This window comes from Vombatus ursinus, unplaced genomic scaffold (assembly GCF_900497805.2).
Source record: "Vombatus ursinus unplaced genomic scaffold, bare-nosed wombat genome assembly UNPS02015098.1, whole genome shotgun sequence".
NCBI classification, from domain to species: Eukaryota; Metazoa; Chordata; class Mammalia; order Diprotodontia; family Vombatidae; genus Vombatus; species Vombatus ursinus.
The window spans coordinates 727,375-743,327 of NW_020954876.1; the positions used below are offsets into that span (position 1 = coordinate 727,375).

The 15,953-nt window shown below is 46.0% G+C and overlaps 1 protein-coding gene across 1 annotated transcript; it reads left to right on the forward strand.

Moving 5' to 3' along the window:
- Positions 1-1,625: 1,625 nt before the first annotated feature.
- On the forward strand, positions 1,626-15,028 carry LOC114031191 (zinc finger protein 420-like). The gene is made up of 5 exons (XM_027846213.1): positions 1,626-1,714; positions 2,384-2,470; positions 6,498-6,624; positions 7,099-7,191; positions 12,344-15,028. The coding sequence occupies exons 2-5, from the start codon at positions 2,435-2,437 to the stop codon at positions 14,575-14,577; spliced, it is 2,490 nt and encodes an 829-aa protein (XP_027702014.1). The 5' UTR covers positions 1,626-1,714; positions 2,384-2,434; the 3' UTR covers positions 14,578-15,028.
- The last annotated feature ends 925 nt before the right edge of the window (positions 15,029-15,953 follow it).

Consider the following 15,953-nt stretch of genomic DNA (forward strand, 5'->3'; position numbering starts at 1 on the left):
TAGACCCGATTAGCCCCATGCTGCCGTGGCTGCTCACCACCATCACTTTGTCATCAGTAGCTCCTGTGCGAAGTGCCCTTTACAGCTCTCACACACAGCCCATTTGAACCTAGGGCATAGTCCTTCAGGCGTGGCAAAAGCTGGTATGTCTGGTCTTTGGGGGTCTATTCTGTACTTTTTATTGGCATTTTCCCCTCTGATACCTACATCAGGCTTCTCACATCCCAGAAGTCAGGGTACCCCTTAAATACAGCAGCCCCTTAATACAGTGTAAGCTTCTTGTCAGCAGGGACTGTCTCACTTTTGTATTTGCAAATGGGAGGCTCTGTAAATGCTTGTTGATTGACTAGATGACTGCCGAGGAAACTTCCAGCTCTTAACGTGTCATCCTGTGGAATTATTCATGTGAGTTCCAGTTCAGTTCAATCATTTTTTCAGTAGTATCCAACTCTTTGTGACCCCATTGGGGTTCTCTTGGCAGAGATGCTGGAGTGGTTTGCCATTTCCTTCTCCAGCTCATTTTGCAGATGAGGAACTGAAGCAAACTGAGGAACTGAGGGTTAAGTGACTTGTCCAGGGTCACACACCTAGGAAGTGTCTGAGGCCAGATCTGAACTCACAAAGGTGAGTCTTCCGATTCCAAGCCCAGTGCTCTATCCACTGCGCTGCCTAGCCGCCCCCAATGTGATTTCCAACTCACTGATATTCAGAAAGTTTCCCATCACTAGTTAAGAGCTGTGTGACCCCGGACAAGTCAATTATCTTCTCTTTCTTGGTTTCCCCCGCTGCTCAACTATAGTCATGGTTTTTCCGATCTCAATGACGGCTGTGGAAGGCGGACCATAAGGAAAGCTGAGCACCAAAGAATCGAGGCTTCCAGTCGTGGTGCTGGAGGAGACAGCTAGAGAGAGTCCTTGGAGGGCAGTAAGACCAGACCGCTTGGTTTTAGAGAAATTAACTCGGGCTGTTTCACGGACACCGGGGACGCGCACGTGGACAGACTTCCAGAGACGGTGAGGGCACAAGGGCCCGGCGCTCCACCGGCGTCCGGAGGGCACGACCCAAACGCCGTCCCCCGCCCCACGGCGGCTGGCATCTGGCCCCCGGGCAGAGCCTCCGAGGAGGCCCGAGAGCTGGCCGCGGGGAGAGACGAGCCGGCGTCCGGCGTGAGGGCGGCAAACGCGCCCCTCTGTCTATAACCGAGGGCGCCCAGAGCTGGCGGCTCGCAGGGCTGGACACCTCCATCTGGGGCTCTGGGGTGGACAACGCCTAGGGCCGGAGCAGCCGGGGTGCGGCTGCTAGGGCACGAGCGGCCCCGGACGCGGGCCTGGCAGTGCCAGAGCCGGGGACCCTTCCGGCTGGCTCTCGGGGCACTGGCAGCCCCTTCCTACGTTCCCTTTGCAAACAACTAGGAGGCTCACAGCGGCGGCCGCTCCGGCCCAGAGGGCGGACTACGATTCCCAGGGGTCTCTGCGGCCTCCAGGCACCAAGCGGTGGCCATGGAAACGGGGACAGGCGGGCTCCGCAGAAGAGGCTTCAGAGGATTGGTGGGGAGAGAGAGGCGAGGCCGGAAGAGGAAGGACCGATTCAGGAGGGCAGCCAGCGTCACTTCCGCTTCCGGGTGACGCTACTGTCTCGGACGCGCTTGCTTCTGCTGTGCCTTCTCTCCCATTTTCGCCGCCACCGGGACTAGAGCCCCGTGTCCCGGGCCGGAGTGAGTAAGACCCGAAGGTCGGGGAGGGCTGGGCGGCCCGGAGGCCAGGATACGCTTGCGTCTGCTTTCGGAGCCCCCGGGGACGTGTCTGGGGAAAGAGAACGAGAAGGGGGAGCGGCCCAGCAGAGTCGCTCGTGCGCAGAGCCCCCGCGCCCTCCCGTAGCCACGCCCCATACGTGAGGGGACGCTCTGATAGGCGAAGCGTGCGCCGCTGCTCCGCCCCCCTCCTCCAGGCCCCGCCCCCCGGGACCGTCCTGAGACCCCGCCCCCCGGGACCGTCCGCCCCCTGCCGCTGCCCTCACCCCTCCCAAGGGCCGGGTTCCTGCCTGCCCCCAGGAGCGTTCGTAGGGCACCTGCCGTGTGCCTGGCCTGGGGCAGGCGCCGAACCAACCAGCATTTATGCAGCCCCCACTGCACACCTGGCCTGTGCTAAGCCCCGCGGATGCACCCCGCCCTCAAGGGCTCAGTCCGATGGGGGCAGGACGAGAGTTCGAATCCTGCCACGGATCCTCATTCGCCCTGACCCTGGTCCAGTCAGCTGACCTCGTTGTTCCTCAGTGCCCTCCGCTGTAAAAGCCACGAGGGTGTCCCGCGTCACCCGCCTTCTCCCCAGCAGTCCGAGGTGGGCGGGCGCGGGTGTGCCTCTCTCATGCCCCCTCTTCTCCGCAGCTGCTCCTCGTGACGCCTCCCGATCTCCGTCCACGAGGAGAGGAGGAGAGCATGGCCCCCGTGCTTCTGGCAGCCCGGACCCAGCAGGTGAGCCGGGGGTCTGCTTTGCGTTGTTTCCTCGCTCCAGTCAGACCCCGTCCTGGCCAGTGCCTTTTTGGTTGCGTTGTGGCCTCCCTCGTTCCTTGTGGCTTTGCTTCTTTGTGCCTGAAGGCCGGCCAGCTTGTGTGGCATTGCTGTAGCAGCCTCAGAAACGGGCAGACGGGCGCCCTGGCGTGGGCGAGCTGTCTGTGCCGGTACCCGCGCCTCATCAATGGCGTGGTCGTAGGTCGGGTCGGGAGGCAGTGTGCCTCACCAGCCTGGTTAGACCCCAGCGAGCCAGCTTCCTGCGGAGTGGTGGTAGTGTGGTCACGGTGACCCTAAGGTGAGGTGCTTCCATCGCTGCGTCAGGGATGCCAAGTGCACGATTTCACACCGGTGGCATTCCACAACCTAAATATAAAGGGGGCCGGGCGTGCAGCTGAGCCGTCCTTGTATTCTGGATGGTTCTTTATTTTTAGAGCCGTTAAAGGCTGTATTGCCCCCTGCCTAAAGTGGCTTCCATTCCAAGAAGTTCTCTGCCCGTCAGATCGCTCAGTCAGTTTGACAGACACGTGTTAAGTCTGGGGAAGATCGAAAGTTCAGATAGTTCCTGCCCTCATGGAGCTCCCAGGCTAATAACTGTAAATTTCTGTATTTACTTGATAACTCCAACGGTCTTGTAGACATAAGAATTGGAACTCTAAGCCAACCTCCGCCTCTTAACTCAATCTCACCTGGAGTCTTCTCTCCCTTGTGGTAGAATCCAGATGCCCCTTTTAATTCTCAAAGGTGCCGGTGCGCTCCTCAGTGTTGCTGTCAGCACAAGTACACTGCCAATAGATTTCCATACCTAGTAACACATGTGCCAGTAAGTGACCACCCCAACTACACACCTGCTTCTGCCCTGCCCCTGGGACTGCCACACAGTGATTGATTACCCTTCCACAGGGAGGATTGCATTGTATATGTAATGATCATCTCCATAAATTTTACATGTACAGTAATTTCCCTTTTTACAAGTCAGATAAATATTTGTAAGAGTTATACTTACACAAATACAATTATTATAAGTACTGATATGTTTTCCCATGTTTCATTACCTGAATAAAAATTGTTTGTCACTGGTATAAAAAAAAAAGAGAGAGAGAAATGGGCATATTTGCCAAAATCTAATTTAGTAGTGTCTATGGATCTATCAGATCCAGTTTTTCAAATATTTTGTTCACATCCACTCTCCTCACTTATCTCTGATTTGTAAGGCTCTAAGAGAGACCTTAAGATCAACTGTAATCAAGACCCTCATTTTATTTTTTATTAGTGTTATTGTTGTTGTGTCCAACTTTTCTCGACCCCATTTGGGGTCCTCTTGTCTCAAGGATACTGGAGTGGTTTATTATTTCCTTCTCCAGCTCTTTTTACTAATGAGGAACCAAGGCAAACGGGGTGAAGTGACTTGCCCCGGGTCACACAGCTAGGAACTGTCTGACGCTGGATGTGAACTCAGTACTCTGTGCACTTCACTACTGGGCTGCTCTGTAGTAACGCTTAATAAAGACTGGTTGATTTGCCTTTGACCATAATGCACTTAGGGGCAGCTCTGTCACTCTGTCTTCTGAAGTTGGGGTTTAGCCTGATTTATGCTAATTGAGAACTGGATTAATTCCGGCCCTTCCTTCACTTTGAATTTGTATGAAACCCTGTGCTTTATTTAGGCTTTTTTTTTTAAAGCAACAAATTCTTTGATTTTGTTTTCTGTTTCATTCTCTTTTTCACTCTTTGTTTGTGGATTCACCCTCTTAACATTCAAGATTATATTTTTTTAAGGTTGGTTTTTGTTCCTTTAGATGATGTTGTTAATTTTGTTTTCTTTAGTATAAGATATCTCACTCTGCTGTTTTTTCTCCGTTGTTTTTACACTGTCATGTTTATTTGCTTGTAGAAATCCTACTTGCTCCAATCTCTAATAATTTTCCCGGTGCTCTCTTTGGTTGCCAGTGTTTTGTTTTGTTGTACTTTCTCACAGCTGTAGTGAGAATGATATCTGTTTACATCGGTTAGTCAGTAAATATTTATTAAGTTCCTATTATGTGGCAGGCCCTGTTCTAAGCTCTGATGATTCAGAAGGCAATCCCTGCCCTCAAGGAGCTCACAGTCTAATGGGGGAGACAACAAGGGAGCAAATTTGTGCAAACGAGTTTTCTACGTGATGGACGGGGAGCGATTAACCGAAGGAAGACCCAAGCATAACCGGTTGGGGAAGGATTCCTGGAGAAGGCAGGACTTTAGCTGGGACTTGAGGGAAGCCAAGAGGCAGGAACAAGGAGGGAGCACTTTGTAATTGTTGTAGATAATAATCTTTGCTTCTGCTTCTGCTTTCTTTTCTCTGCTTACGTCGTGTGAATTTGTTCCTGCTTCTTTGAATTTTTCTATTTGTCATTTCTTGTAGCACACGTCCCTAGCCGTTGCACATATAATATGTTCCCGACTTTTTGTTCCTGCAAATGCTGTTTTTAAAAATATTTAAAATAAGTATTTAAACACATTGAGTTGTTGAAGAAGAGAGGGCAGATATATTGATCTGAGTATCATCAGCATAGAGATGATAATCCGTGGGCTCCGTGGGAGCTGCTGAGATCCAAGTGAAGTAGGACAGAGAGGGAGGAGGAGAGGCTCAGAACAGAACCTGAGGGACACCATGGTCAGCGGGCATGGTCTAGAGGAAGATCCTGCACAGGGGACAGAGAAGGAGCGGTCAGAGAGGGAAGAGGAGAACCAGGAGAGAGACAAGAAGGTCAAGGAGAGGAGCATGATTGAGAGTGTTAAAGCCTGCAGAGAGGTCAAGAAGGATGAGAACTGGAGCAGCTAGGTGGCGTAGTGGGTAGAGCACCGGCCCTGGAGTCTGGAGGACCTGAGTTCAAATCTGGCCTCAGACACATAACACTTACTAACTGTGTGACCCTGGGCAAGTCACTTAACCCCATTGCCTAGCCAAAAAAAAAAAAAGGATGAGAATTGAGAAAATGACATTAATTTGGACAATGAAATACCCATTGGTAACTTTGAGGGAGTTTGGAAGCCAGACTGCAGAGCATTAAGAGAAGAGGAAAGGGAGGAACTTGGTATGCATGGCCTTGTTGAGAAGAGAGATATGGCACATAGCGAGCAAAGACGTGTGCATCAGTTGAGGGGTTTTTGAAGATGTTAGAGATGTTTGTAGGCAGCAGAGGAGAAGCTAGTAGGCAGGAAGAAATTAAGGTGGGTGAGAGTGGAATGGGATCCTTCAGGCATCTAGAGGAATTCACCTTACCAGGAGAGGGGTCATCTCTTCATGTGGGAAGGGTGGAGTGGGGGCATTGAACTGATATGAGATAGAGGGGGAGAAGAGGGAGTTTTGGTGAATAACCTCCAGGGAAATAGGAGGCCATATTATCAGCCCGAGGAGGGAGCTTAGAAGGTTTAAGGAGGGATGGAAAGGTTTAGAAAAGCTACTGTGGTGAGTGTAAGAGGATTGCATTGCTACCTTGAGAGTCCAGTTGAGGTGATGAGATTCCAGTTGGAGAATGCTAGGGCATCAGGCCACCACGGACAGCCGAGAAGCTGGTAGGCCAGGGGAAATGTCTGGCCTGGGGAAGCTAGGACCCTGCTCACACTGTGGATAATGCCCTATTTTGATGCCCAGCAGGGTTCTGAGTTAAGTCCATTGTAGCACAAAAGTGCCACACGATTGTGACCCCTGTGATTTTGTTATCTAGCTCATGAGAAGGTGGGCTCCGTGAAGGGGGTAACTGTTTTCACTTCTTTGTATCCAACATTGAACACTGTGTCTCGCATGTGCAATAAATATTTATTGGCATGTTCAGAATTTCGTAAACTGGAGTCCCACCGCTGTTCCCGTGATAATAGGGCTGGATTCTACTGAAGGCCAAGTCCTCCGGAGAGTGGCTCTGGTTGCTGAGCACCTTGGGGCTCCTTCCTCACCAGGACTGGTGTTGGAGGGCTTATCCTTGGAGACACATCCATTTGTTTTCTCTTTAAGGAATCAGTTACTTTCGATGATGTTGCTGTGGAATTTACTTGTGAGGAATGGAGACACCTGGGCCCTCCTCAGAAGGAGTTGTACAGGGATGTGATGCTGGAGAACTACAGGAACCTGGTCCGCCTTGGTAAGGACAGCTTTTTGCAGTGATTCAGATCTGCCTTGTGGAGGTGGGGGCAGTGTTCTTAGGAGGTGTGGGGTGTTTTCTTGAGCGGCTACTGTTTGTATGCAGAGACCAGAATTATTCATCCTCTCGTAGTCAGGAAGCAGTATATTTGTGAAATGTTTTCCTTCGTACGACTGGAAACTGACAGTTGGGGTGTATTGTCCCTGAGGTTTTATTTCCCTCCTTTCTCTTCCTTGAAGTCCAAGGTCAGATAATTGCATGAAAGATTCCATGCACTTAAGTCAAAGGAAATTACTTTTTCTGAGATCAGATCCACTGTATGATCTATTTCCCCCATTTTTGGCAGGGTTTGAAGGTGTTCTGTAGAACTATCGGGACCTTACTAGCATACCCGCTTTTTTGGAAAGAGAAGGAATAAGATTAAATTCTGGAATGGCTCTGTCTCCCCAGTAATTTCCCTTTTCCAATGACTAGGGCTTGCAGTTTCCAAGCCAGACGTAATCTCCCAGTTGGAGCGAAGGGAGGCACCCTGGACACCAGGAGGAATCCAGAGAAGTGGCTGTCCAGGTGAGTGGGTCATTGTAAACTGCAGTTCACTCGGTCAGTCTAGGAAAGCACTAGTAAAACTTGGAACGTGGATGTCTCCTGTTGGCTGCCCAGGCCCTGGGAGAAGAGCTGAGATTGCATGGCATTAGCTTCCTCCTGGAGACTCATCTTGACGTCCACAACTCCATCCTGACATCTCTCCCCTCCTCGTGTCCCTGCAGTGGCAGAGAAGAGGATGCCTCAGCAGGGGATGGGACTTTCTCTCCTTGCTTTCTGCCCCCTTTCCTGATGCTCTGCTGTTCTCACTACCCACGTAGAAGGGGGCCGCACAGGAAGGAGCTCCTGGGTGTAGTTTCTTTCTTTTATGGGCTGCCATGGCCAACTAGTTCATGACCAAGTGGTGACCAGCCTCTTGATACTCAGCTGGGCTTATCCCAGGCCTCCCACTGCACCTGCCCTCCCTGGAGGATGGTTGTAATTGTTGGGAAGTTTCATGTAATGTAAGCCTTGATTTGCCTCTTTCCAGCATCTAGCCATTGCTTCCAGTTCTGCCCATGGGGCCAAACAGAACAAGTTGAGTTCATCTCTCTCTAGTGTGTCAGCCTTCCCCAAACTGGACAATGTGGTGTCGTTCCCACTAGACACCCCAGTTGCTTCATTGGGTTGTTTGATGGCAGGAACTTAAGGCCCCTCGACCTTCTGGTTTCCCACCTCTGGACGCTCCTTTACTGAGATGCCCAGAGATGAACCTGCACACAAACAACTTCTCTGGTAGCAGAAGATAACTGGAAAATGATCTGGGGCTGTTAGTGGACTGCAAGCTGAGATGAGTCAGCAGCAGGCTATGGTGGCCTTAAGGGAAGCGCTAAGAGTGGAGAAGGGGGAAGGCGAGGGTCTCCTTGCGCCCAGCCTGGAGTGTTGGCTTCTGGGGGCGGCATTCAGAGGCCAGGTCCCTGCCTTCCACTTCACAGCATCCATTCACTGCCTTCTTTGTGTTTTCGTGGGGACATTTATCCTTTTCCAGCCCAGCAATGTCTCTCCCATTCAGCCTGCTATTCCCGAGGTCACTGGCAGTGGCTCAGTAATCACACCTGCCAGCTCTTTCAGTGGGATATACTACGCCTGGCCAGGTGACTGGCACTCCTTGAGGCAGCCAGGGGCTCTCTTCAGATCCCAGTGCTTGTCTTAAGTATCACTTCCTCCTAGTCCCTCTTGTTGAGTCCTTTCCAGCCCCCAGGTCATTCTTCTTGGCCGGGAAACTGAGGAAGAGCTGCTTCATCTTCTTCCCGTTGGCCTCCTTTGGGATGGATCTTCTTTTCCCTGAGCCAGCCTAAAACCAGCCGCCTTTTTGTCATTCCATAGCTGTCCTGGGCAGCCCCGGGACATTCTGAGCTTTCACGCTGTCATCCTGTTGCCTGCCTCTGTTTCTCTTTTCATGTGTTTTAAAATCCCCAGTGGGGTGGCGAGTTCCACGTGCGTCCATAGCCACCACCGCTTTCGAAGGCTCCCCCTCAAGCTTGTTCACTTTGTAATAAATGATAGCCACTGGCACTAAGAGAGCGCTTTGCGGTTGGCTAAGTGCTGTCTAAATATTGTCTCATTTTATCCTCTCAGCAACCCTGAGAAGCAGGTGCTGTTATGATCTCCATGCTACATCTGGGAACGGAGGCAGGCAACGGCTAAGTGACTCACCCAGGTTCACATAGCTGGTAAATGTTTGAGGCTGGATTTGAATTCATGTCTTTCTGATTGCCCATCCAGCAAGTTTATGCACGACACCACCTAGCTGTGCCTTGAGAATGTCATCCTTGAAAGCTTTCTGTCTTCGATGGACAAGCAACTTCATCTTGGAGAATTCTGACCCACGTGATCCTTCTTACGGTTTTTCTGAACCCGTTGAAATCTGCTCTCCCAGAGTCTAGGGTTCATGAAAGGCAGGAGTGGACTTTTCTGTTACAAGTTCCAAGGTGGAATATTCTTTTCTTCCAAGATTCTCATCATTTTCGTCCCAGCAACCCAGAATCAGGTCTAGAGTAGTGTTGGTACCTCTGCGTTGTGAAGGATGGGATTCTTAAAGCAGTCTAGAATCATTAACTGCGTTCTGTTTTGGGTAGAAGGAGAGCACCAGCAGATGTCCAGATAATTAAAGTTCTTTTATCATGACTTACCATTCATGCTTACCATTGGTTTCCTTTTTTAAGACACAATTTTTAACATAAGCGTGATTATTTCTCCATAAACCCAAATGGAGAGGTCAGTTCATACTCAGCTCTGGTCTATTCATCAATAGTACTTGCAAATCTTCTGTTCCATTTTTCCCCTTGGACTTATATCTGTCTTTGCTGCAGGGTAAGCAGTTGTTGGGTGTAGCCCTCCACTTTGCTCTTTTGTAATATATGTTACAAGATCTCTTCTCATATTCATAGTAGAGGTTTCCAGGGCTTGGAGAATCTGAAATCTACTTCTTAGGTACTTGAATGCCTTCTTTCACAATGTTGGCCGTATTTTTTCTTTGAGAGCAATAGATCTTGGCAGCGGCACATCTGAGACTCTTTTGTGGCTTGCTTAAGGAGGTGACTGGTGGATCCTATCTTTGCTTTACCTCTGGTTTGAATGGTGTGAGCGGTTTTTTTCACATTGTCTCAAAATACTATCCAGGACTTTTTTTTTTTAACCCTATGGTTTTTCAGGGACTCCAGTGCTTTTTAAATTCTCTCTCTTTGGCCTGTTCTCTAGGTCAGTGATTGATAGATAGATAGATAGCTCAGTTTAAATTTTCTTTTATGTTTCAGTGTTTTTATTTTTTCTATTTCTTACTATCTTATGAAGTCATTGATTTATGTTTGGGCTATTCTTGTTTTCAGGAAGTCCTTTACTTTGGCGGAGTTCACTACTTTTCTAAGCTATTTATTCTCCTGCTAATTCATTTAATCAGAGCTTTTATTTCATTTTTTTTAACTGTGGCTTAATTTCTAGATATTCATATAGACTTTGTGGAAAATCCATTTTTTAAATCTCTACTTAGAGTTGTTTCAGAGTTACATTTTCTCAGAAGGTTGTTGATAGCTTAGATTTGTTCCTTTGAAAATAGCAAAAATAATAGCATTTATATGGCATTTTTTAAGGTTTTCAAGGTGCTTTACAAATATAATATTATCCTCACAAAAACCCTGAGAAGTAGGCTCTATTATTCTCCCCATTTTTCAAATGAGGAAACTGAGGCAGATAGTGTTTATGTGATTAGTCTAAGCTCACACGTCTAGTTATTGTCTGAGACTGGATTCAACCTTGAGTCTTCCTCCCTCCAGGCCCGGTGCTCTATCACTCCATCACCTTGCCTCTTCATATCCTTTGATCATTTCTCTATTAGGTAATGGCTCTTATTCTGAGATATTTGATCACTTCGTTGTATATCTTGGATATGAAACTTTTACTAGAGAAATTTGCTGCAGATTTTTCCCCCAGTTATCTATTCTAAGTCTTAACTGCTTGGTTTCGTTTCTATAGAAGGTTCTCAATTTTATGTGATCAGAATTGCCATTTTATCTTCTGTGAGCTATCTGGTCATGAACACCTCCTCTAGCCATAGGTGATCAGAGTATTTCCATCATTGCTGCTCCACTTTGTTTAGTACATGACCTGCTGAGATAATGGATTCATTTGAAGCTTATCGTGGCATGTGGTATGAGAGCTTCACCCAAACATATTTTCTGCTAGATTACTTTTCTAGTTTTCCTGGCATTTTTTGCGAATCATCCTTCCTTTTTTTTTTTTTTTTTTTTTTTGTGAGAGCAATTGGGGTTAAGTGACTTGCCCAGAGTCACACAGCTAGTGAGTGTTATATGTCTGAGGTGGGATTTGAACTCAGGTCCTGCTGACTCCAGGGCTGGTGCTCTATCCACTGCGCCACCAAGCTGCCCCTCGAATCATCCTTCCATCAATGCAGATCATCACTAATTTATTCTTGCCGGCTGCGTGAAATCATGGTACGTGTTCTCGCCTATGTTCACCACCCAGTGCTTCCAAAAGGCCAGGTGTATTCCTTGCTTTCTTACAGCATCATGACTGTACCAATGGAGGACTTTGTCTCTGTCACACTCATTCTTGCCGTGATAAAGTATCTTGATGAAGGCCTTTACTCATGTTCTTCAGAATTCTTTGCTTGTGTGTTGTGTGTGCCTCTGCATTGTTTTTTGTAGGATATTCACCTTTAGTTCCTCTGAGACAGTGGTGTCCAAAAAGCAATATCAGGAGAATGCTTATATTTTTTTAAGTGCCTTTATATCCATGGGAAGCTTTATTGTTTCCCAAAGGCCAGCCATATTGTTTACCTTTTCAACTGTGGGACCAGCTCATTGTCTGTACTGTCACTGAAATGCATCCTTTTGGACGAGCTCTATAAGGCAGCATCCAAATGCATGTTATCTGGGCAACATGCCTTCTTTGTTCATTCGCTTGATCTTTCTTTTGTGGATGGACAGGTCAAACGTCTTTGCATGATTTTAAATCTCTTCACAAGGCTTGATAGAGTCATCACAACGTTACTTCCACAGTTCTTAAAATCACTAGATGTGAACATACCAAGATATATGTAGGGCTCATAATTAGGACTTGAAAACAGTTTTGGCAGAAATAAAGGAAGACCTAAATAATTAGGAGTGGGAATAACTTTTTGTGGATAGGATATGCCAACATAATAAAAGTGGCAATATTTCCTAAAATGATTCACAGATTTCATGTTATACAGTCAAATTACCTATAAGGTATTACATAGATTTGAAGAAAATGATAACAAATGTCATTTGGAAGAACAGACTATCAAGAGAAATAGTCAATAGAGATTTTAATAAATGGGGTCTAACATCACATCTTAAAATTATGTTGTAAAGAGATAATGATCAAAACTATCAACTACTGTTTAAAATAAAATAGTGAAGTCCAAGTAGTAGAGGGACTTAAAAAAGTAAGACCCCAAACCCAATATATTGATAAGCTAAAGAACACAAACTCCGAGGGGAAGGACTTCTTGTTTTAGAGGCAACACTGGGAAAAAATAGAAAGTTTGATAAATAATATTTAGAAAGTAATTTCCCTTAATGGAGAATATTCAAAACAGGTCTATGTATATGTATAGCAATAGTAACAGCACAATTACTTTTTTTCTCTCATGCAGATTGGGAGGCTACTCATGAAACTAAGGCATTTGCTGCAAAGCTGGGCATTTCAGTAGAAGAATCATCCCAGGAAAGAGGCATGGGGGAGGTTCTCCATTTATCCACCTCGCACGAAGCCTGGGAACATGATGATGTTACATTAGAAAGGGAGCAGGACAACGAGGAAAAACATTCTTGGAAAGTAAAAATAGCTCAAAAGAGAGGTGCAAATAAGTCAAGAAGCTACAAATATGACAGGAGCTTCAGTCTGGGGCACATTTCTTTTGTGCGACAGAGATCATCTTTAGGAATGAGCCTCCTTAAACGAGATACAAAAAGAAAGCACTTCAGACTTTCTACAGACCTAAGAAAATATAATAGAATGTATTCAAAGAAGATATTTTCCAAATGTAATGACTATGGGAAATTCTTTAAACATAATTCAGACTTTACTGAAAGTCATAGGCTGCATAATGAAGAAAAACGTTATCAATGTAATGAATGTGGGAAAGCCTTCAGCCAGAGAGCCAGTCTTATTCAACATCATAGAATTCATACTGGAGAGAAACCTTATGAATGTAATGTGTGTGGGAAGGCTTTCCGCCAGAGCACTGGACTTAATCAACACCAGACAGTTCACACTGGAGAGAAACATTATGAGTGTAACGAATGTAGAAAGGCCTTCCGCCTGAGGAAACAGCTGATTCAGCATTATAGAATTCATACTGGAGAAAAACCTTATGAGTGTAATGAATGTGGGAAAGCCTTCCGCCAGAGCTCACAACTTACTCAACATCAGACAATTCATACTGGAGAGAAACCTTACGAATGTGGTGAATGTGGAAAGGCCTTCCGACTGAGAACATTACTTATTCAACATCATAAAATTCATACTGGAAAGAAACCTTATAGATGCAATGAGTGTGGGAAGGCCTTCCGCCTCAGTTCACAGCTTATTCAACATCAGACAGTTCATAATGGAAAGGAACCTTATGAATGCAATGTATGTGGAAAGGCCTTTCATCAGAGAGCTCAACTTAATCAACACCAGACAGTCCATTTTGGGGAGAAGCCTTATGAATGTAATGAATGTGGGAAGACCTTTCGCAATAGTACATGCCTTATTCAACATCAGACAATTCACACAGGGGAGAAACCTTATGAATGTCGTGAGTGTGGGAAAGCCTTCAGATTGAGCTCTTATCTTACACGGCATCAGAGAATTCATACTGGAGAGAAGCCTTATAGATGTGATCAGTGTGGGAAGGCTTTCTGCCAGAGCTCACAGCTAACTCAACATCAGACAATTCATACTGGAGAGAAACCTTATGCATGTAATGAATGTGGAAAGGCCTTTAGTCAGAAAACAGAACTTACTAGGCATCAGACAATTCATACTGGAGAGAAACCTTATGAATGTAATGAATGTGGGAAGGCTTTCCGTCGGAAAGCAGGACTTGTTGAACATAAGATAATTCACACCGGAGAGAAAACGCATAGATGTAATGAATGTGGGAAGGCCTTTCGCTGGAAGACAGGACTTACTATTCATCAGAAAATTCATAGTGGAGAAAAGCAGTATGAATGTAATGAATGTGGCAGTGCTTTTCGCCTGAAAAGACAACTTACTCAACATCAAAGGCTTCATACTGGTGACAGACTTTGTGAATGTGATCAATGTGGGATGGTCTTTAGCCAGAGTAGAAACCTTATTCGACATCAGAGAATCCATAGTGGAGAAAAACCTTATGAATGTAATGAATGTGGGAAGGCCTTCCGCCTGAAGGCACGACTCACTAAACATCTGACAGTTCATACAGGTGAGAAACATTTTGAATGTAGTGAATGTGGGAAGGCCTTCCGCCAGAAGACACATCTCACTGAACATCAGACAATTCACAGTGGTGAGAAACCCTTTGAGTGTAATGAATGTGGAAAAGCCTTCCGCTTGAGAACACAGCTTATTCAACATCACAGAATTCATACTGGGGAGAAACCATTTGAGTGTAATGTATGTGGCAAGGCTTTCAGTCACAGAACAGAACGTAATCGGCATTATAGAATTCATACTGGAGAGAAACGTTATGAATGTAATGAATGTGGGAGGGCTTTCCGCTTGAGCACACACCTTACTCGGCATAAGAGAATTCATACTGGTGAGAAACCCTATGAATGTAATGAATGTGAGATGGCCTTCCGCCTGAAAGCACAACTTACTCATCATCAGAGAATCCATACTAGAGAGAATCTTTAAAAAGGTTATCATTTAGGAAAGGCTTTCTTCTGGAACAAACAGTATTAATACAGAACAAAAGAAAAGCTGGTCTATATTATAAATATAGAATGTCTTTTAGGTAGATAACAGCTTATGACACAGTAACTTGCCGAGAAGCCATATGAATATAAGGAAAGGAATAAGATTAAGATTAAAGAATTGAACGAAAGGGAAACCCCCATAGGTGAAACAGATTGTTTTCTGTTTTCACACAGCAGTGGGACCTTTTTCTTTCTCTTCAAAGTCCTCTCGATCTTCTTTCCCAAACCCCAGGACTTCAATTGATTTAGATTTTTAATTGACTTAGTTGTTTGCATCATAGAACCTCAGCCTCATCTACAATTCAGCAAGTATGGATTCTTCACTTACTTTCTGTCAAACTCTTTGCAAAGGTTTATTTAGAATAAAAAGGTCCATTTTCCATTGGAAATTATTTGTTATTGTTGTTCAGTTGTTTCAGTCATGTTTGACTTTTCGTGACCCCATTTGGTATTTTCTTGGCAAAGAAACTGGAGTAGTTTGCCATTTTCTTTTCCAGCGTAGTTTACAGATGAGAAAACTGAAACAAACAGGGGTAAGTGACCTGCCCAGGGTCACACAGGTAGTGTCTGCAGCCTGATTTGAACTCAAGTCTTCCTGACTTGAGGGCTGGTACTATCCATTGCAACACCTAGCTTCCCTGGAAATATATTTTAAAATAATAAGCTGAAGCTCCACAACTATAGGTGTGTTTACTCCTCAGCTCCACCTGTGTTTCAGAATAGTGCTGCTGTGCCTTGACCTTGGAAAATTGTAGTCAGATCAGCATATGGCAACATGGGCTCTTCATCTGCCTGTATTGAGGGGGGATGGGGAAGGGTAGATAACTCCAAGTGGATCCTAGTTCTCTAGTCCTTTATTGTGCTGTTTCTTCTCTGTCCCCTCCTGGGGGCCAGACACAAGCTTTGCCCATTCTCTGACTTATCAGCAGTCCTTTTTCAATCATAATTCTATTTCTAAACCTAATTACATGAAGGTGTGTGGGGAGGGAATAAGAGAGACTTGAGGATCCCCCGCTCTTCCTTTGTGATTGTGGAAAGCTGAACTCTTAGTAACGTGTACCCGGCCTATCCTCTCTTCCTTGAGTTTGAAACTGAGTAGGAAACAAGTTCTCATGGTCTCAGGGAAGGGGCCCCTCAAGGTCCATGTTTTCTACTGACTTCTTTTTCCTTAGGTCAGGAATAGGTGGGAATTGCATGCCCAATTCACTGATCTGCTCTTTATTTTATTGATGTAAGTATATAGAGATATAAATTTTCCCTTAAGTACTGCTTTGGGAGCATCCCATAAATTTAGGTATATTGTCTCATTGTCAT